This window comes from Drosophila subpulchrella, chromosome 3R, assembly GCF_014743375.2.
Source record: "Drosophila subpulchrella strain 33 F10 #4 breed RU33 chromosome 3R, RU_Dsub_v1.1 Primary Assembly, whole genome shotgun sequence".
Taxonomy (NCBI): domain Eukaryota; kingdom Metazoa; phylum Arthropoda; class Insecta; order Diptera; family Drosophilidae; genus Drosophila; species Drosophila subpulchrella.
The window spans coordinates 724,651-746,612 of NC_050609.1; the positions used below are offsets into that span (position 1 = coordinate 724,651).

General features: G+C 38.1%; 2 protein-coding genes and 2 non-coding genes across 7 annotated transcripts; all 4 read left to right on the plus strand.

Moving 5' to 3' along the window:
* The first annotated feature begins 62 nt into the window (after positions 1–62).
* LOC119563243 (AN1-type zinc finger protein 6) lies at positions 63–21,694 on the plus strand. Of its 3 annotated transcripts, XM_037876550.1 has the most exons (5): positions 63–707; positions 13,984–14,450; positions 14,519–14,677; positions 17,602–17,791; positions 17,854–21,694. In XM_037876550.1, the coding sequence occupies exons 2-5, from the start codon at positions 14,352–14,354 to the stop codon at positions 18,000–18,002; spliced, it is 597 nt and encodes a 198-aa protein (XP_037732478.1). In that variant the 5' UTR covers positions 63–707; positions 13,984–14,351; the 3' UTR covers positions 18,003–21,694. The 3 variants fall into 3 exon arrangements, with proteins under 3 accessions (XP_037732478.1, XP_037732479.1, XP_037732480.1); XM_037876551.1 differs by lacking the exons at positions 63–707; positions 13,984–14,450; positions 14,519–14,677 and adding an exon at positions 16,834–17,089; XM_037876552.1 differs by lacking the exons at positions 63–707; positions 13,984–14,450; positions 14,519–14,677 and adding an exon at positions 17,326–17,367.
* On the plus strand, positions 13,812–13,890 carry LOC119545861. Its single transcript, XR_005219140.1, has one exon. It is a non-coding gene; the product is annotated as a small nucleolar RNA Me18S-Gm1358 (small nucleolar RNA).
* Positions 14,694–16,915, plus strand: LOC119563239. Of its 2 annotated transcripts, XM_037876545.1 has the most exons (3): positions 15,146–15,369; positions 15,652–15,941; positions 16,040–16,915. In XM_037876545.1, exons 2-3 carry the CDS (start codon positions 15,737–15,739, stop codon positions 16,894–16,896), a joined length of 1,062 nt encoding a protein of 353 aa, XP_037732473.1. In that variant the 5' UTR covers positions 15,146–15,369; positions 15,652–15,736; the 3' UTR covers positions 16,897–16,915. The 2 variants fall into 2 exon arrangements, 1 of the variants encoding a protein (XP_037732473.1); XR_005222120.1 differs by lacking the exon at positions 15,652–15,941 and having other exon boundaries at positions 14,694–15,369; positions 16,040–16,176.
* Positions 14,963–15,040, plus strand: LOC119545860. Its single transcript, XR_005219139.1, has one exon. It is a non-coding gene; the product is annotated as a small nucleolar RNA Me18S-Gm1358 (small nucleolar RNA).
* Positions 21,695–21,962: the final 268 nt, after the last annotated feature.

A 21,962-nucleotide genomic window follows, 5' to 3' on the forward strand; every position in this document is an offset into this window, starting at 1 on the left:
CACCAACAGCGCGCTGTTAACTCACCACTCGCGGGCTGCCAGCGCTGCGACGTCCGCTCATTTCAGTTCGAGTGCTTGGAGACTTCACTTCGCGTTTGGAGGATCAGATCCACGTTGGTTTTTGGCTTCAATTACCCACAACTGTCATCGTCAGCTCACCAGCGACTTGCTACCCAACTAAATAATAAGATAATCACACTCCCCGCGCTCCCCTCCCTCTCTCTCGGTCGTGCTTGTGCGTCCCGCGATTAAAGAAAATCAGTAAACGAATTGAAAAAGCACAAGGAAAACTGGCAGAGTTTTCCTCTCGCAGCTGAGAAAAACCGCAGGACGCAGCTCAGCAGCGTCGTCGTGTGCGTTGTGCCCAAGAAAAAGAAAAAAAATCTTGAAACATAAAAAAAGAAATCCTGTAATATCGCAGCGAAAAACCGTAAAGCGCCACAAATAACGAAGGAAAACGAGGAAAAACAACTGCGTCGTGCACCATTTTGTGATATATTATTTGCCCTCCTCCTTCTGCAACGATCCCTGTGCAATTCTCTGTAAAAGAAAAAATTTAAATAATTATTACTAGCAACCAATTGAATTTCTGCGAGACCAACATAACATACACACACACACAAATTTCCAACAACTGTGATCCGAACAAAGCTCTAAGTTTTTGTTTCAAGCCTGTGTAATTTCCACCCGAAACGAATTTGGAAAAAGTAAGTGAATTCGAACGAGAAAAAACGTAAAACGAAGAAAATTATAAATTATTTCATTTTCCTCTTCGCTCGCCTAAGTTGCTTAATTCACCACTGGTCGATTCCCCACGCTCTCTCTCTCTTCACCACAGGCACCAATACACACGGTCGTGCCTACGTCACATGTGCGTGTGTTTGTGTGTGTGCGACAAGCGTTGCCATGTCGCGAAATTCGTAAAAGAGGAATAATAAATAAATAGCAGTTAGAAGAAATGGTTTAAATAAGATAGAAGGAAATGGGGAAAACAGTTAGGTACAGATTTTATTTTCAATTTTGAGACAGCAAATAGGGAAAATGATAATAGGTTTTTAAATTTCAATTTAAAATGCCGTACACTAATGTTAGTTAAAAAGGAAAGAAAGGAATTAAATTGGAAAAATAACGAATAAAATCTCTTGATCTTTTGTTTTTCATCTCATTTGCAGCTGTCCAACTTTTTTTTCTTGGTTTCTTTGCCAACAAAATATTACGACTTGCCAAAAACCAAAAACCCAACCACAAAATGTAGACTTTGAAGTGAAGGACGTCTCAGCTGATAAGTGGAAAATAAATGACTGATAGCTCAAGTACAAGCACGCACAGAAAAATATATACTTTAATGTACCCTTCGGCTATCTTCAAATTTAAATAACATTTTCCGCATTATCGCACTGTCTAAAGAGAAACATCTTTATCTGCACACACTCCACAGTTTTTATATTATTTCTTTTTTGCTTGCAGTGCGTGACTGGAATTTTTGCTCGCTCACTCTTTCGTATGACTCATAGACCCGTATGAATATGTGTATAGTCTATGGCGAATTTGAATTATCTACGGATTAGGGATTAGGTTTTCTTATCAGCGAATGCATAGGGGTTTTTCTTTTTGTTTTGGCTGTGATGGTAACCCTGGCCCAGCTGACTTTGTCATTGCTTTTCTGTTTGTTTCTCCGTTTTTCTTGGTGACTCATTTGCCATTTGCTGTTTTTCTTTGCAAACTCCAGCTCACCTTGTAACAATTATAAAAAAGTACATATTTACTTGTGTGTTTGCTGTATTTTTTAATGTTGATTTTTTTTTATCATTGCATCCCACACGTGTCGTCTGGGCTGGGGCTTTATGTAAAACCCTATATATATTTTTTTTATTTCCTAGGGCACGTTTTCCTGCCGTATGCACATTTTGATTGCCCCACTATCAAGCACTTTTAGTGCCTGAATTAAGTGAAATGACGACTTTCTTGAAATGTCTGCGCCCTATTTCGCCATTTTCAGTCGAATTTTGTGTCGAGATAACAGTCAGAAAAGATAGGAAACGAATCAAGCGCTAATTATTTGTGATTGGCTTGGTAAACAAACATGTTTTCGAGTGAATCAGAAAGCAAGACAAATATAGTCGATTATATGGAGTAGGAAACAGTTGAATAAATTTTAGCTGACCTGAGATCAAGGTGGATTTCTCTTAAATTGGCACACTCAAAAAAATTGTTCTCTCAATCTTGTATAATCAACATTGATTATTTTTTGATCAAAGTTCATAGATTGAAAATGTATTTGCTTTATCACCCTTGTGATTCATGGAACGATATTGTTTGTCACGAATGTTTGAGAACTTTCCCGATCCCGAGTGACTAATCCTGTTGTTGGCAAAAATGGCTTTAGATTCATGGCAAGTGGTTCAACAACAACGACACGTGTCGTTGTCGCTAATATCTAAAATTATAAGAATTTAATTTCTAGCGAAAACACACACACAAAAGTAGGCGTTCAAACAAGTTTCGGTCGTTCGAAAAAAAAATTGTTTTGATGACGGGTGGAAATCAAAATGAGTTAATATACATAAAAACAAACAAATTGCCATATCTTATATATACAAAGTGTTACGCCTTTTATTTTCCCCATCGATTTATTCTTCCTCTACTTTTTGGTTGTATTTTTTTCTGTTGTGGTTAAATGCTTTTTATATACATAAACAAGTAAAAATTGATAAGCGAACGAGTCGTCGGACGCGTGAATGGCCGCGGCCTCATTTTGGTTTGGTTTTTGTTTATAGGTCGCGTGTAAATGGATGCCGTACACCCGTTTCACCACTCCCCCTGAAAAAAAAACACAAAAAAAACGATGCCTGCCATCCACCCACCATATACCATATACCATATGGCTATACGATCGGCCAGACGATCGCAAGCATCGGATCGGGTCGTACATTTCGGGCCTTTTCATTATCTTTTGTTGCCGTTTTCAAAATGTTTTTGTGCAGAGCGCTATTTTTAGAACTCTAATCCCCTATACTTGATCTTCTTTTTGTCGGCTGTCGTTGTTTTCTCTCTTGTAGTCTTCTCGTTTTAAGTTATGCAATTTTTTTTGTTGACTCTCCTTTCAGAAATACAGATATGTTCAAAATACTACTATACAAAAATTCATTTTTTAATCATATACTTATACTTAAAAGTAAAAAATAAAAAAAAGTTATGTAAGCTTTCTTATTGAATTTATTTAAATTTTTTGTATCCAAAAAGCACTACTATTATTTTGAACGCAGCTGTGTTTTGTGCTAAGGACAGACTGTACTGTTTTGATTCCGATCTTGATTCAATCCCATTGAAAATGGGATACATTAAGTATGCACATATATCGGTGTTTTTTTTTGGGGGTCCAACAAACGCGATAAAATGCGGGCATAGATTTCAATGTAAATTAATTTGGTCTACGCATAAATTGCTTTTCTTCATCAATCAAATTCTTCATGCGTACTTTATTCCCAGAATTTTCCTTATCTAATGTGAAAGAGATTTGGTATACATAAATAAATTTGTATATATTTTTTGTTTATTGTCTGGGAGGAAAGCAAAACGGAAATAGCTGAAAAACAAATAGAGCACCCAGTATATTTAGGTCAAGTAATAAATTGTCTGTATTTTATTTTTTTTCCTTGAACACAAGTCCTTGTCAGCGAAATTGGGCCTTGATTGTACTACCAACTGTTTGACTTTAATGCAATTTTAATTTCCTGACTATATGGGACTTGTGAGGAAACCACAAAAACGAATAAACAAGAAATAATACAATACATAAAATCGAACCACAAAGCGAAGAGATAAAAGCCAACAAACCTACAACAACTGGCTCACCTTGTGGTCAAGAGCTAAAAATTTTCCTTCTTTCCAACATCGATTTTCCCATTGCATCGTGTCGTCGTCGTCTAACCTTTCTTTTACCTCCCCCCTCCTTCAGTATTGTTATCTATTTCTCGCTAGTTTGTTTTCCTTTATTTTCAATTTTCTCCAATTTGTTGTACAGGTTTTTCTTTATTTTTGTTTGTGGGAATCGATTTAGGCGCTCGATTGGGCCAACAGCCCTCCCCCCCACACACCGCCCACAAATTAAAGTTGTGTGTTCGGAAAATTGGAGAGAGAAAAGCTCCTCGACGACGAAGGCAGCAAATTTAAATCGTTGCTGGATTTTCCTTTATTTTCCTCGAGGTTTTTCCCATCAATTTTCCTTTATTTTCCCTTTGCCTGTGGCGCGCATATTCACCACATCTGGCAACCATGGCGACCGTTAAACTCACTCCCACTCGTACCAAAAAAAAAAGAAAGAAAACCGTTAGCCAGACAAAATGAAAAGCGAAACTTTTGGCCCAGCCTTTTCTTTTGTTGTGCGCTTCCTTGCTACAGATTTTCAGATGGCGTTGCCTCGCCCTGTTCGCTGGATGGGTTCTTTGTCTTGGGTACCCGGTTCAATGCCTTCTTATATTTACCAGAAGAGGAAAATGAGAAGAAAAGAAGCGAATTTGTAATGCATAAATCAATAAAATCAACGATGCACATGCTATTGGTCTTGGGTTCAATGAAAACGCGCCACCGCCCAAAAACCAGAACCGCACTAAAACCAAAATCAAGTCATCATCATCATCTCATCTTGGCTCTGACTCAGCCTTCATATCATCTCATCTCCCATCTTGTTGCGAATATTACTCTCGGTTCCCCTGACAAAGTTCAAGCGCCAACGGCAAAGTTCAATAGCACAAAATGGCAGTTGCAAAAGTATATATTTCTCGTATTACAGTCGCACTTCTCTATAAAAGCAAACAAAGGGAAAAAACTGGAATTAAGATAATAAGAGGGTTTATGTATGATGTCGATCATGAGCACACCTCAATTTTTGATTTCAATATAATGGTTGTTAGCAGTTTCTAATCATATAAAAAAAAGCATATTAAACTTCTTTAATTATTTTGATATTGAAACTTGAACTCCTTATAACCAGCTTTTAAGATATATATACGGCTTCTAATCATTTACAAAAAATGTATAATGAACTTCCATAATTTTTTATATTGCCACTTGAACTCTATATAACCAGATACGTTTATGTTCCTGACATAACCAAAAAATAATAATATCAAGTTAAATATAAGTAGATATATATTTTTTTTAGATTCCCACTTGAGCTTGATGTTTCCCGATTTAAATGGCCTAAGCAAAGTTCCAGTTAGCGAAGATCTACTGTATTTTTATCTGGCTTAAATCCATCTCCATCCCATGACTCAAGGCTTCCGCATCTGTCATTGTTTTCGTTTTCGCATTTTCCGTCAGTCAGTCAGTCAGTCTGTCCGTCTGTCAGTCATTCAAATGACCACAGACGACTACACTCGAGAGTTGATTTTCAAAGCTCAGCGAAGATATAAAGAGTCTTTGAACGGCCTTCGGTTTTCTACACATGAAGCCAAAGCCAGATTGCTTTTTTTTATTTAATAAAAATAAGACATTGAGTGAGAAAGAGAGGAGACCTCTTCTTTGTCTTGGAAATATATATCTTACCTTTTTTTCTGTGTTTTGTTTGTTTTGCTCCTTTGTGCACTTACTTTTTGTGAATTCTATAAAACTGGTTTCTTTTCGGCGATGTGTGTGCGGATTGTTAAATCGCGGCCATAACACCGGAGCTACGAACTCCATTCCATTTCATTCCAATCCATTCCGCTGGGGCTCACAGTGCTGTCTGGCTTCAGTGATTTGATTAGCCCATAAAGCCGCGACTCTGTTGTCGGGGTACAGTGAACAACGCTCGGGGAGTTCAGGTTTTGTTAACTAATTTACTTATTTGTTTCGTCATTTATTCTCACTGCTCACTGTTGAGCAACATCCGCGGTAGTTTACTCCTGAGTTTTCGCCCGCATTTCTCATTTTCTATAATGTGGGACAATATATTTTGGTTTTAGGGAAAGATCAAATACGTCCTTTGTATTTTTATACCCTTGGAAAGGGGATTATGATTTCTTGATCAGCATCACTAGACGAGTCGATCTAGCCATGTCCGTCTGTCCGTCTGTTTACGCAAACTAGTCTCTCAGTTTTAAAACTATCGGGCTGAAACTTTCTTTCTCCTTTCTCTTGCAGGTAGTATATAAGTCGGAACCAGCCGGATCGGACAATTATATCTTATAGCTCCCATAGGAATAATCGGAAAAAACATTTTTTTTTAAATATATATATCTAACATATAACCTCCTATGATTGGAAATAATATTTCTTAATTACTTCTGAATTTCGAATTAAATTTTATCAAAATCGGACGACTATACCATATAGCTGCCATAGGATCGATCGGAAAATTGGTGGGAAAATAATATGAAAAAAAAAATATAGTTTCGATGTTTTTTGACATATTATCTTATACTGTTGGGAATATAATTTTTTGTATTTTTAAAAATTTTGAAATAAATTTAATAATTATAACTGCAAGGGTATACTAACTTCGGCTTGCCGAATTTAACTTCCATTCTTGTTTTTCTTATTTTGGATGGGTAATAGAATTTTTGTCCATTATAAGGAAACCTAGATAAGTTTATATATTCCATTTTCCATACATTTTAATAATACTAAACACAAAATGGTTTTCCACCTAACCCTAACCTTAACCTAAAAAACCACTGAAATTCCTCTGATATTATTGCCGCAATATCAATTTGCCAATTAGTTTCGCTTCACACATTGGATAACATCCAGTACTTGGCTGTGATACCATCTTCTCCTCTTTCTTCTCCCTCTTCTCGGTTTCTTCTGGCTCCCCTGCAGCGTTGACGTTGCCCCATATGATCATCATCGCGGTGGTTGCTTTGGTCGGCCTCTTGGGTTTGTCAACTCTCCTTCCTTTTCTACTCCTCTACTGCTGTACTCCTCCTCTCTCTGACACTCCCCTATTCCAGGGAACGCAATCTTCAGGCTACTCTTGTGGACGTCGCTCTTCTGAAGCGTTTCATATTTCATTTTCCCATGCGATTTTCATTAATCTTCCATGTGTGTAAAAAGGCAACTGAAAAAAAGTACTTTATAAAAATTTAGGGATTACTAGGGGGCACACAGAAAGAAATAGGTTGTAGATATGATGATCAATATTTTAATTTTACACATTATTTTGGCCAAGATACTAGAAAAAATTAAAAAAATTATTTTTTTTTAAATATTAACAGAGGTGGGGTTTGAACCCAAACAATCTATACTGCTAGTGATTTTTTTCTGTGCAGTCGTCGGGCATTGCAACTGCACACCTTGCCATTTGTTTTCCTTTTCTCTTCCCTTTATTTGTTGCTTTTGTGTTGACCTGTAGCAGGCAGCGAAGAAGGAAGGTGAATGAAGGAGGAGGAATAGCAGGAGCAGCAGGAAAGAGAGCAAAAGTTGTGGTGACTTTCGCTGCACAAAGAGCGGGGTTTTGCACACTTCTACGAGAGTGGGCCCCTTCCTTCTTCCCTTCTCCGCCTTTTATCTCTTCCCCCATCCATTCTCTTTCCTTTCCGGCCAACGCCTGCTCCTTTTATTTTTTTATTTTATGGCCTTTGGCTGCTGCTGCACACACTCACTTACTTGGACATAATTCATAAAAAAATGGCTCAAGTGAATTATTGGCGCTCGTAAATTCTTATAAATGAATTTTTTAAATATATGTGTGGTCAGTAGTAGTAGGCATTGAGTACTAACTGAACGGGTTCGTTCTGGTTAAATGCAATTCTGTTGTGTATGTAACAGTGGGTACTCATGTTAATTAATTACACGAGTTCGAGTAAAAATCACTTCAATCAATGTCTACCCTCTTCAGAAGGCAATAAAAGATGGATCGATGTCTGACGAAGGTCAGTTACTAGAGAAAACCAGTGGTAAAATATAATCTGGAAGTCAAATTAATATGAAAGTTGTTTTCCTAAAAGTAAAGTAATTAATATTAGCTATTCTTAATAAATAACTAGTGTTAGCCCATGGTTTTACGATATTCAAGCACTTAAAAATGTCGTCAAATGAAAGACAAAATAAAGTTAAAGCCACAACAACCTTTATGTGTATACGAAATCGTTTAGATCGTAAGACCTTTATGGGAAAACACATGTTTGTTTCTGAGAAAACTGAAAATATTCCGTCACGTATTTGCTATTTGAACGTAAAACGTGCACTTAAAATAACCTGGAAAATGCTATTGAAAAACATCAATCAATTGATCAATGAGTAATGCACTGCAACTTTTATTTGCCTTCCCGTTCGTCAATCACAAAACCCAGAATCCCATAATCATTTTGCTCTTGTCCGACAGTCGTTTTACTTTTTCTTGATTTTTTTTAGGATGAAGTAGAATGCAGGTCGATAGGTAAATACTTGCAGCCTTTTCGATAACGATTACCGCCGGTCTGCACTTAAAATGTGACAATCTGTTTATTGCTGCCATTTGCCTCGTTTCTTGTGTATATTTGTGTGTTTTCTCCTACCCAGCCTGCTTAATGGACGCCATTGTTGTTGACTTCTGTGGTTCGTTCTCCGGTCCTCTCCTTTTCTCCTTTGTCTGGGTCCAAAAGAGCCCGGGTTCAAGGTGAAATCAGTTCAAGTCCGCAGGGCAGCCTGTCGTCTGTTGATTGTTTGTATCCTGCTACGCAGGAGATCAGTCTACAGTGAAATCTCCTTGAAAGGGACCTTGTGGCATATAAGAGGATAAGTCACAATACATTTGAAAACATTATGAGTTAAGTTCTTACTATGGTCATTAAAGCAATGCTATTGGGAAAAATCTGGCATGGTAATAAAAAAAAAAACTTTGTTCTGAAATTTAAATTTAAAAAAATTTTTTTTTTAGTCCCTGAGGTCATTTTAGATTTTTATTGTGGGTTCCAGATTCAAGAGATGGACTGTGTCGGTCTCAGTCCTAGTTTTAACCCTCTAATTTCTCATCCCCTTTCCCACTGTCTTTGCCCGTTTTTGAACATACAAATCAAATGCTTCCAGCAACCCTCAGTTTTTGAACTTGTACTCACTTCCCAGGCATGTGCATGTTGAGTTTTTTGACCTATCACACAACATTGAGCTGTGGCAACATTTTGTTATCCCCTGAGCTGTGTAATTTTGAACAGGTGTGTTTCCCAGCGTTTCATTTTTGTTTTTTTTAAGTTGTGGCTTTGTTTGCCGAACATGCTACACGTATATACACCTTAATCCTAAGCTGTCCTGCCCCGATGTCTGGGATCGGGCCTTTTCATGAATTTATTTTTCATACACTTTGGAGGGCGTTGTGTTCGGAGATTTAATAATTTTCGCAACAAAATCGCCGGAAACATGGGCTCTTGAAGCGATCATTTATTATGGCAAAAATAAAACTCTTTGGTCAGAAGCGAGAGCTGTTGTGCTCTCTGTAGTCTTAAATGTAGTCGTCATATCGCTCGTCTCGTCCGTTCATAGATTGTAATTTATTTTGATTAATGATGGGCGGTAACGGCTCACGTTCTCCTCTTAGCCTCGTATTTCTTGGCATCTTCTTTCCCCAGTCCCAGTGCCGTTAGTTTTATATTTTTTCGCCTTCAACTCTAATTTTAAATCAATTCCATTGGCACGCTCTATCTTTGTGTATACCCGTAGTATCTACAGTGTGTATCTACAACATTGATTGATTGTTTTAGCAATATTTTAAGGTTTATCGGTAGGAACATCTTTATTTAACTCTTCCGAATGTAGGATACTTGGGGTGGAATCTTGGAATAGCAAGGGAAAATATCTTAACTTAAGGAAAATTAATGGTTCAGGATCACAAAATATATCAACTTATCAGAAAATTGAAATAAAAATACAAATGCATGTAACCTCTATAGAAGAACTCTTTATGTTGTTATTGCTGTTCCTTAGATACATACCTTAACTATATTATTCCCACTTTGTTGGCATTATTTAAAAACAATAACATTTCCATTTCTATCAGTTCATAATATAATGCTCTTCTGAAATATTTTATAATAACAATAACATTTCCATTTCCATCAGTTCATAATACAGTGCTGGTAAAATCCATTAAAGATCTTCTGAAATATTGGTTTGCCAATAGAAAATGGCTAGAATAGAGGTTCATAAGCCTGGTATGGTACAAAACCGGGTATAAAAAGTATAAATTATTGAAATCGCAACTGAATGGGTTTAAGTTCTTTGGAATCACTGGAGGGTTAAGGCTCTTTGGGTTCGGCTGCCTGACCGGAAGCTCCGCGCATTCTTGCGACTTGCTTTTTGAGCTTAAGCTTAAGCCCCTGAGCTCAACTCGCTTCTAAATTGAGCCGAGCGGCCATCTTGACTTGGCTCTCTGTCTTTCTCTCTCTCTCTTTTTTATGTTTCTTTTCTTCTCTGCCTCCTTTTGCGCACATTTTAATAAAGTTTAATAATTCAATGGGTGATGTTGTCTCTTTGTTGCATTTCATCAGCATGTTTGTTGTTGTTGAATGTTGTTGTGGCTCCTTTATCTTTATGGTTGTTGTCTGGTCCGCTTTACGCGCTCATTAATATGCAAATGTGAGTCAGAGAGCGGATTGCGTTTGTTGTGGTTGTTCCTGGAGTCATATTATTCTTTTTACCTTTTATGCTGCCCATCATGATGTCCGTTTCTGGAGCCTTTCCTGTTGTAAAATTCAGTATTTGAATGCAGGTCAACAACAGCACATTAACCTGCGGCTGAATGTGTGTGTGTGTGTAATTTGTTGACTGCCGTCCGTTTTTTATCACAGTTTTCATATCAGTAAGTGGCTGAAAGGGAGGGTTATTCGACTTAGTGATACCCTCGTTAAAATAAAAACCAAAGCCCCAAAATAAATGGATAAATCTAGCAATGCACTTGCAGAAATTGCATCAGAAATAACTATGCAAATTAATATCATTCATTTAAACTGTATTACATTTAATTTAATCCAATAAAGTATAACGACGTTTTTTTTTTTTTTTATAGAACCAACCCAGATAAGTTGTTGCTCAATAAGTGTGCATATAATACCGGGGAAGGGGAAAATGGGGAATTTCATTTAAAGCCCGTTTCTTCTCGCCTCCCTTGATTTCTATTCTGTTATCGCCCTAGACTTGCATAATAATGCCTGTTTGCAATGGCAGCCACGAGCAAATTTTTGCTTTCTTGCTAATTGTTTTGCACTTAGCACTTGCATTTATTTTCTTCGTTTTTTTTTTCTACTTTACTTATGCAATTCGAGTAAATGCGCATTTTTCTTTCTCTCCACTGTCGAGAGAGAGAGAGCAACAAACAATGACGTCACGCGCTTGAGTGATGTCGTCATAAAGTTCGCCCGAAAGAATCATATGATTTCCTATTTGCTTTAATGGCCAACACTTTAACACACAAAAACAGAAAAACACACGCCCGTCAGATAACAAAACGAATTCGCTTAAAAATAGCAGAGGTCGTCAATTGGATAGGCGGAAAGGGGTGGTGGGGAAGAGGGGCAGGGAAGACACACAAAACAAAATAAATAAACTCAATACATATGCACAGCTTTTATTCTTGCTAATAAAAAAAAAACAAAAATAAAACTTTGGCACAGCAGCCGCGCGTGCTTGTTGACGTACGTACATACTAGCGAACACTGAAACATAGAAGAGGTGCAAATATATATTTTACATTTTTGTGTGTAGAAGTTTCGAGTAACAAAAGGTTGGAAAAAATAGTAAGCTTAGTAAAAAATAAAAATTTGATATTTAATTTAAATAAATTAAATTAAAATTTGTTATGTTATGTAAAAACAATAGTAACTTTTTTTTTCGGTGTAAATGCGAGAGAGAGAGAGGAGAGCCTGCCAATTTGTTGTGTGGGGAATTTTTTCTTTTATTGTTGACATTTTGATTAGTCCACCTCCTTCATAAGTGCATGTGTGTCTGTGAGTGTGTGGGAGAGAGAGGATGCGAGGCAGACAGCTGTTTTGACTTTGCAATTAAATGACAACAGCAGGAAATCAAGCCAACACACAAACACACACACTCACATCTGAACATTGCACTTTGTTTGCTTTGCACTCTACACTGCAACTATAAATCAAAATAAATTTTTTCACACAATCGCAATCGCACAGTTTGCGTCAAAATAAAGGCAAAGGCAACAAAAAATTATTTATGGCTGCGCCCACCAAACACAAAAACAACACGTTTGTATGTACAAAACCTATGTAAATGCAAGCCAATGTAAACATATGTCACCTTTTTGCCCCTCTCAGCTCCACCAAACCCAAACTCACCACGGCAAATGTTACGCTCTCGAAAAGAAAAAAAAACTCCCCATGCTACGTTGTAAATGTAAAAGTTGCTATGGCCATTTTATTTTTTATTTTTCATGCGCACATCTCTAAAAAACCCGTCCATGTATTGGGTAAATATAATGGTGGTGTTGTTGGCCACAGTTGTGCAATTGCTTTTTTGTGTGGAGGGAACCCCCCCGTAATTTAAGCCATTTATTAGTTTGTAATTTATGGCAGCAAAGCTGGCTTTCTCACCACTAAGGTCAAATTTTGTATAACAGAATTTTGCTCTCTTTATTGCTCACTCGCACACACACACAGACACTCTCACGCACTGAGAGCTTCGTGTGCCCATTTTTGATTCTCGCCCCAAGCTCCAACGTCGCATTGAAAATAACAGTAAATGTTATTGTGCCTGTGCTCAATTCTCCTGTCCCTCCCCTCACCACCGCCCTTTACCTTTCCCTCTCTCTGTCTCTCTTTCGTTCCAATGTAACTGATGGTTCAATCTCCACCTCTCTTGTTGTTATTGGTTGATGGCTTTTACCATTACGTTTTGGCTTTGCTTTTACACTGGGAAAATTAGGGAACTAAATTAGTAGTTATAATGAGGATAGAATTTTTAAGGGGTATTTGATGTTTCGGTAAGACTGTAACCAAATATTGAATATCGAATTGTTGAACTACAATTTTAAGAACTTTTTGAGAATTTTATAATTCCAGCATTAATAAATCTTAAAAAATGTATTTTTAAATCTTTTGAAATGGTTTCCAATTTCATTTCATTAAGATCTTTTAAAACCAGTTTTTATAATATACTCTGTTGGAATTTCACAACATATTGTAGAGTTTTAGCACCTTTAAAGTGCGTATGTTTAACTTTATTGTTAAAAGACCTGTTGTTCAGTGTACGTCTCGAATTTCGACCATAACTCTCTCTGACTCCGTTTGTGATGGATGTGCAGCTCGGCACGTCGACTTTTCGACTTTGAGAAAGTAAACTGATCGCGATAAATCGATACTCGCCAGGTATTTTCTGTTTAATCGATCGACACAAACAATTGGATACTCGGGGGAATATATATGGCAGCATTTGGAACCGTTAGGTGTGACTGTTTTATATTCATTAAACATAAAACCAAACTCGTTTAGTTTACTACCTCTTACTACGGCTCGTTCTGAGCCTGTTGGTTAAAAACTGGTTTAGGCCCGACTTTGTTCCCTCTCTCGCAGATGTATAGTATCTACATACATATATGTATCTGTGTGCGATATGCTTGACAGCCTTGAAGAGAGCAGGCGAATAAATAAAAAACAACATAGTTTTTATTTATCATGGTGTTATTGCTGTTGTAGCAACATTTTTTATGCATCCACACCACAGCATATATTGTACATGTGATTGTGGGCTTGCTTATTGAACGTGTTGCAATGCAATTTGGCGCAACATAGCTGCAGATAATCAATATTAAACTACATAATCTGACTTAATTGCTTTTGTAATTTCTATGAAATTGCAAGTAAATTAAATAAAATAAGGAAAATGTATCTTAAACATATTTTTTAATATGATGATATTTCCATGCACCACTCTGAAGCTTTCAAAAGCGTCGTGCAGATTATGGATTTCTGAACATTGAAAAATTACAAATCTCACAGATCTATACGATATCTAATCGATTTTTACACAAGACAAATTTACTAACTTGCCCTATCTTTCTTCGTTTTACAGCTCGTAGTACTCCGAATTATTTGCGGCAGTCACGAAGTAAACACAAGCGCAGCCTAATAATTGGACGAACTGATTAAACAACAGTTAAAACAAGCACCGCAAAAACAAACTGCGGATCAACAGTTGCCAGTTGCGAGTCGCAAGTTGTAAGTTTGTCAGTTGCGAGTTGCAAGTTGCTAGTTGCTAGTTGCACGTTGCCAATTTGAAATTGCACGCTTCCACGACTGAGAGCAGGAAGGAAAGGAGCCGCTGCCGCAGCAGGAAGCAGACGAAACTTCGCTGGGCGAAAGTAAAAAGCAGCTGGGCAAATCAAGCAAATCAAACAAAGAAACCGACCGCACACACACACAAAGGCGCTCTAGCCAGCCATGGAACGTGAATCCAACCCAATGCAACCCATGTGCCGCTCCGGTTGCGGCTTCTATGGTAATCCAGCCACAGATGGTCTCTGCTCCGTATGCTATAAGGTAGGTTCTCTTTGATATATTCCAGAAAATGAACTTAGATTCTAATCCTTTACATCTCTTTCCCACAGGACTCGCTTAGAAAAAAGCAACAGCCACCTGTGAGCAGCACACCTGTCTCCGTTCCAAGCCCACAACCTAGCCCCACATTCAGTCCGGCCATCGCAATCACCAACACCGCACAGCCCACAGTCACCAGTTTACAACAGCCACACAACGATGTCAAAGAGGTGAGCAGACTTACGGAGATGGATGCTAGGAGTGGTTACGTTTTTCACTTTCAAGGAATCTCGACTGAATTCTAAAGAATCCAAGTTTTTTTTTGCATATGTATACTTGGATTTAAATGTAATTGACTTGAGAAATCGATTCAACTGTATCTTTGTTAAACAGTTGTACTATGAGTATTTATAATAAGTGATCGATCGACTTTCCTAAAAGTAAAAACACCCGATAGCACGTATGTTTAGATGTATTGGTTTAGGTTTACATGTTGTATTACATGTTTAGGATACTGTTTCAAATGATGATATTTCCATGCACCACTCTTAAGCTTTTATTAGCATTGTGCAGATTATGGATTTCTGAAAATTTAATAGTATCCCATTATATGTAATAAATTGGTTAACTCGACTGCTTGGATTTGCTGGAAAACCACATAGGCTTGGCATTTCCTGCCCACTTTAGGGAACGTTTTTGTTCAGTCAGTGACAAATTCTTTTGACTTTCGGACATAAATTCAGTGTAATCTTAAGTGAAATTGTTGATACAATCAGTTGTGTGTGCAAAAAAATTTGGGGAAAGCAAGAAGTTAGTTTGCAATTTCGTAGTAGTTTAGTGATCTCTGTGTTATTTGTGACGGTGTTGACTAGTGTGTAGTAACCTGAATTGTCTGCCGCTGTAAGACCTCTTGGTAAATAAGGTAAAGTGTAAGACCCTGTCCCCCAGAGACCACCCAAAGGAGGAGCCCTTCCAGTTCTACAAGGTCTTGAGCGGTACTAAGCTGAAAAGAGAATAGTTGGAAAAGGGTTCCTTGGATTGTTTAGAAAGACCGAAACAACTTAGTATTGGATCATTTTTAAAGTAAAATATAAATTAATGTTACCTATATGCAATGAAAATCTGTAAGCCATTGGATCCCAGAAACCCACAACTACTCGTTTCAGTTTAGTGTCACTCAGCTGTCATTTTCATTCGGTTACAGTTGGGCAATCCATTCTGATCGGATTCAAAATTTTCCGTAATTTTGGCTCTCATTTCAAAATTTAATTGTTTTCCAAATTGTCGAGATGGTCGTTACCCTTGGTGCCGCGCCGCAAAAGAAAACGGGTCGTGTGGCTCCCAGAAGCACTCCACTTGCCGGCCGAACTCGATCCGTTGGCCTGAAGCGGGCAGCAGCCGGGGCGTTAACGACTCTTGCAGGCGGACCTCCTCTTGGCCTGGTCAATGGGACGGACAGGGATGGGTTCTCACTGCAGATTGCTACGGCAAAGGGTACTGAATGCTCTTACTGGGTCTACCGGCGTCGCCCAGGCGCACTAACCTCGTTTCCCACCTACACATCTCTCCTCCACTTTGATGCGATGCTGCAGCACAAGCGACAGCAGCCCGTACAGGACATCCGGCTCCGTCGCCGCCGCCACGCCCATACCGCAGGGCGGGAGCAGCAGCAGCAGCCGCCTCCGCCGCAGCCGCTTCAGCCGCCGTTAAGTTTGCTGCCAAGGTGCCTGGTGCCCCAGTCGTCGGAGCGGTCTCGCAATCCATCAGCAGCAACCTAACCCTTCCCTCGTCCGCCGTCAAGAAGAGTTCGCTGGCCAGCCGAAAAGTGGGCGGTGGCAAGGCCACAGATCCCAGCATCAAACGTCGCGTCAAATTCTCGGCCAATGTCCACACCTATCCGTCGGTGACCAGCACCAAAAAGACAGCCCGGATTGGTGAGCTGCAGCTGAAGAAGAAGGTCAAGAAGCTGAAAAGGATTCGATCGCGTCGGGAGGGTGGAACGGCCAGTGATCTCTTGAACTCAAGTGGCATAGCCACAAGCAACCAGGAGGACATCTACAAACACGGCATTATCGTTGATGTGGAATCTCTGAAAGCGCCAGCACCGCCACGCGTTCTGCGACTAAACGTTGTGCGCAAATCTTCGCCAGCAACGGGTAAATCTGCTTTAGCAACTGCGCTGCTCCGAAAGGCTAAGAGATCAGCAGCTGCCCAGGAAAAGGCTAAGGAACCAGTAACTGCAGTTGGCAGGAGCGGGAAGGCCAAGACTAAGGCGACCGGAAAGTCTGGTGGAAGCAGCACAAAGAATCTACTCGGATCCAGCTCCCTTTCAGTGGAAAGTAGTGCTAACTTAGCGGGACGCAAGAAATTAGCGACGGGAACAACGGGGATTCAGCGGAGAAGTCAGGCACAACCACAACATGGGCGGCGAATCTATGGAAAAGTCTGATGGCGGCGATCAGCCCAAAAATCCCAGCGAGAAGGAAGAGAACCTTCAGGGAACAGATCATCAGGGGCTGCGTGAGAAGCGTCGCCGGACTGTGTCACCCGATGGAGGCGATGCAGTGGGCGGAGCAATGTCGGCAGAGGGTGCATCTGAGGGAGCATCTGCTGCTGCTGGCGGGGCACCAGCCAAGAAGCGGGTAAACATACACCACACATCGGCACTCTTGTTGCCCTCACAAAATAGATTCTCACTCAGCCGATTCGATAGGAATTCTTGGCAGCAGTTGCATTGAGCATTGAGGCTGATGCTCTGCAACACGGCCAAAAAGACACCACCACTCAACACCACACGGCGGACACTTGAACATTTTGATGAAACAGTCGAAATTGTTTGGTCTAATAAAAAAGGAAATAATATACCAAAGAAAAGATCTTCAAGGCTTTTTGAATGCAGTTCGAGGAGGAGGACGAGAATGTATAGTTGTAGTTTAAATAATAGGTGCCTTCCCTACGGTTTTTCTAGGCAGAAAAGGGAAAAATGTATAAATCTTTATTGATAATTTAATAAGTTATATATTGTTTTTCATACTATGTAGCTGTGCAAGGTTTTTTTTTTTTTTTGAAAAATGCTAGGCATATCTGTTGATGCTGTCGTGTATTTTTGTCATGTGACTGAAATTTCTATTTGTTCTTGTTTCCGTTTCCGCAGAAAATCACCGAAGAAGCCGCCGCTGCTGCCAAAGTCAACAGCGAAGCCATCACATCGGCGACTGGTCCAAACACTTCCACACAAGCCGCCTCCGCCAACGAGGAGGATGACAAGGACAAGGAGGACGATAAGGATGCCAAAAAGAAGAAGAATCGATGTGGCGAGTGCCGCAAGAAGGTTGGACTGACCGGTTAGTTTTTCCGCCCTCAAGTCTTACTATCTGCTTACTGAATCTATATTTGTATCTTACAGGTTTCCAGTGTCGCTGCGGCGGTCTGTACTGCGCCGTGCATCGTTATTCTGATAAACATAACTGCACATTCGATTACAGAGAGCACGGCGCACAGGAGATCCGACGCAACAATCCGGTTGTCGTTGGCGAGAAGATTCAAAAGATTTGAATTTCGATATTGTGCCAGTAACAGTAACAGTAGCCGTAGAATGATAATAACCAACCTACACATAATAAGAGTACATATATATACATATGCTGCGCTGCGCTATAACAAGAAAAATCAACAACAACCATATAAAACAGCAGAAAGCATTAACACACACACGCCACACACCACACACGACAGCAACACAAAAACACACAGAGAGTAATACTATAAAAATCGATATAAATCGTAATTGTAATGTAATTATAATGTAAACAGCAAAGGCAAGCAACAATAGTACAGAGAAACGATAACCAAATACCCCGCAAAAGTGCAACAACAACTGGAACAACAATTTCGATGCTCAACAACAACGTTAAGCTAGCAACGTCCAGCAGCAACCTGCAGCAGCAACGAGCAACTAGCTACATGCAACATGCAACAGCAAGCAGCGTTTGGCAGTTAATAACAACACCTTTGTACATCTTGAACCAGACGCATCTCAGCGTTAGCAAGTGCAACAACAATCATCGCCGCCGGGAAACAACAACCGCAGCAACATCAACAACAACCAGCACAACCGATTGCCTTGGTCGCCTGCTGAGCTGGGCCGAAAAAAAAACCGTTTTGAAGAAAAACACCATTCATCGATTAACGTTGAAATATTTTGTTATTCCAAATACAATTTGCAAATTGTTTGTATTTAGCTAAAAACACACCGCCCCACATTTACAACGACAAGAAGCACACAACAAAGAACAACAAACCCTTGTTTCATGTTACATACAACGCAACAACAATTTAAGTAAGACGATGTGTGTCATTTGTTTTTGTAATATGTTGGAGTGTATAAAAACGAAAAAAATTAAGTGAATTCAAAATGCTAAGTATGAAAGGAAATTTTAAGAGAAATTTAACAAGCCCAAATTCACATACAAAAAGCAACCAAGCAACCAACTCTTTCTCAATTCTTAATTATCAGCTACTAAATGAAAAAAAAACAAAAAACAAATATATATTAATTAATTATGTATATGTATTAAAAAAAGAAAAAGCAAAGAAAAAATATGCAAAACTAAGCGTAAAAAAACAAAGCCCTCACCACAAAAAAAATGTAAAAAAAAAACCTGAAGAAAAGAAACCAAGAATAACGCAGTTGTGTAGAGCTCCTTAAAAAAGTTTCCTAAAAATTTAAAAATCCACGACCACGCTATACACGAGCGAGAGAGAGAATAGCTAGAGAGAGTGAGAGAGAGCGAGAAGGAGCAGCGCGTTTAGTGTAAAGCAACTTGGAGCATAACAACTCCCTATACATAGAAATCTAAATATAATTATAATTAATTAGTGAATCAAAGCAGGCGAATGCAGTGCAAGCGGCGTTTTTCTTCGTTTTACCTTTTGCCCCTCCTGTCTCCCCTATAACATTAAATTGAATTGATTTTAATTTTCTGATTTTCGATGAATTATATATATATATATGCATAATATTAACTATATATACATCTATATATGGTAGGATATGTAAATCGTGTGACGCATCTACATATATAGTTTTTCTTTGGGTATATGCACATTAAAGCGAAAACAAAATGGTAAAAACAACCAGCTAAATACACATATTCTATCTATATATATATAGTGGTAACAAAGCAAATTCAGCAAAAATGGCAAACAAAAAAATGCAAAAAATACAATAAATATATATGGTTCGTCTTTAGATTTGTATTGCTTTAAGCGTTATTTAGTTTTTCTTTGTTTATATTAAAACACACATGCGTACACAACAAACAACAAAACCCCTTTTTAATTTTGCTTTCTTCATTCTGTAGTACATAATTTAAATTTTTAATCAAACCAATTACACCTATGCAAATAAATTTAAATCTAGAAATAAATTGTGTTGTTAACCCTACAAGAAAAAAAATACAAAAATGAAAAAAAAATCAAAGCAAAAATTGTAAGTAAAACTAAACTTACCGATAACAAAGAGGATTAACTGCAATAAATTTTGATTCTACAATTAAAATTCCCACACGACCAAAACAGATCGAATACCCAAATTTTGGCACATAGAACTGAAAAGAATCGTTTTCGCAGCAGGAGCAAAATAAAAGCCGACACCAAACTCGCCTTTAACCAATCGCCTTCCCATTCTCTAAGATAGAGATTGCAGATCGATTCTATCTAGGGGTGTTACCTACTCATCGGTAACACTTCTGGTTACATGTTGATCTGGGGAATCTCGGGGTCAATGCAGGTCCATAGTTTAGGCTGGTTTATAACCAGCTTTCGAGACCTTTCTTGTGCACAGGAGATTCTGGACATGAGTAGAGAAAGCCAATCCATCAATAGTGAAGTCCAACCACATATAGGGAGTGCTTAGTCAGAACATTTGAACTGTACAAAATCAGAGATGGAAAATGCAAAAAACTAGTAACCAACTTCAATATAATTTTTAATGAAAGACGAAACCTAAATGTACAGAGCCAGAGATAAAACGGGAGAAATTAGGGATATGAAAGTAAATAACTGCAATTAAACAACAAGAACAGCTAAATGTCATTTTATTTTTAATTTACCCCACACAGTAATAAAGGCAACACTCTTTGCATATACGTAAATCATAATTTAATTCATTAAAAACTATAAAATTAATTAGTAAAATTGTATACATACACGAACACACAAAATGAAGGATTTTAAGATATAACGAACAAGTTTACTACAGTTTAAAGGCGTTTTAATACTGATTTACTAACCTTAAACGGAGGAAAGTTGAAGGAAAATAAAATACAGTTCGAATTAATTTTAAACCCATTTCAATATTTTTGCATAGTTGTAGTTTTTATTTACAATTTACAATAATTTACAATGCTTTAGTGTGCTTTTAGTTGAAATTGTGTTTATATGTTTAATACGAAAGAGTAAAGTGAAAAGGCAAATAATAATTATAGCTAAGCGTAATAAAATCTAATTATTATTAACAAACGTTTATTCTAGTAGTTCTTTATTGTATTACCATAATAATTATTATTTTGTTGTGTGCACCTCTTAGTCACTTTTGCGCTTATAAGCTAATCAAACAACACGCAATCACTTCAATGCCAATCCCCATCCCAAGTCCCCGACCCCCAAAAAAATCACCCTTCCGCCAAACTCTATTTGTGTTAAATCTTTTGCAATTGCTAGCCGAATTTGATCTTTGTTTGACCATTACTTTGGATTTGTAAAGTGTTTTGTTGACGGCGGAGCAGAGACGAAACGAAATTAGTTGATTTAAGCGTATGAATGGGATTAATGAACTTGAATATGAATGCATCCAATATCTAAAACCTTATGCGTATATAAATATTGTACTAATGTGTAATTGTAATTAAATGCGTCGGATGGAGAATATCTGCAGCCAGATGGGTGGAGAAAACAGTGAACATATATTTAACACACCAACGGTAAAGCTAGAAAATCTAAATATACATAGATATATATACATAATACCTATACATGAGCCTCAGATCCGGGCATATATAAGAGCAACAACTATTTTAATTAAACTTAAACAAATGCATAAACAAATACAATAAAATAGAAGATACAGCGAGAGCAACCACAAAAAAAAATTGGAATAAAAATGAAGAAAGAAAACAATATTAACTTCAAAATTTATATAGCTAACTGGATAATGTTCAATAAAAAGCGATAATATTATTTTTAAAGCGATTGCATGTTTTATTATTTGAGATATCGTTTGGAATACTTATGCTTTTTAAGTATGTTCTTAGTCACTTTTCGAAATCCATTCGGAACCCCAGCCAAGCCAAGGTGCTAAGTAGTTTAGAAACGAGATGGAGTGGGCGTAATGGGAAAGATTTAAAATGGCCAACTAAGAATGGATCGAGTGGCTCTGGGATTCGTTTCGCAATGGCTCGTTCGCTCTTCATGCAATAGTTATTAACCTAACTAAAGTCACAGCAAGTGTTCAAA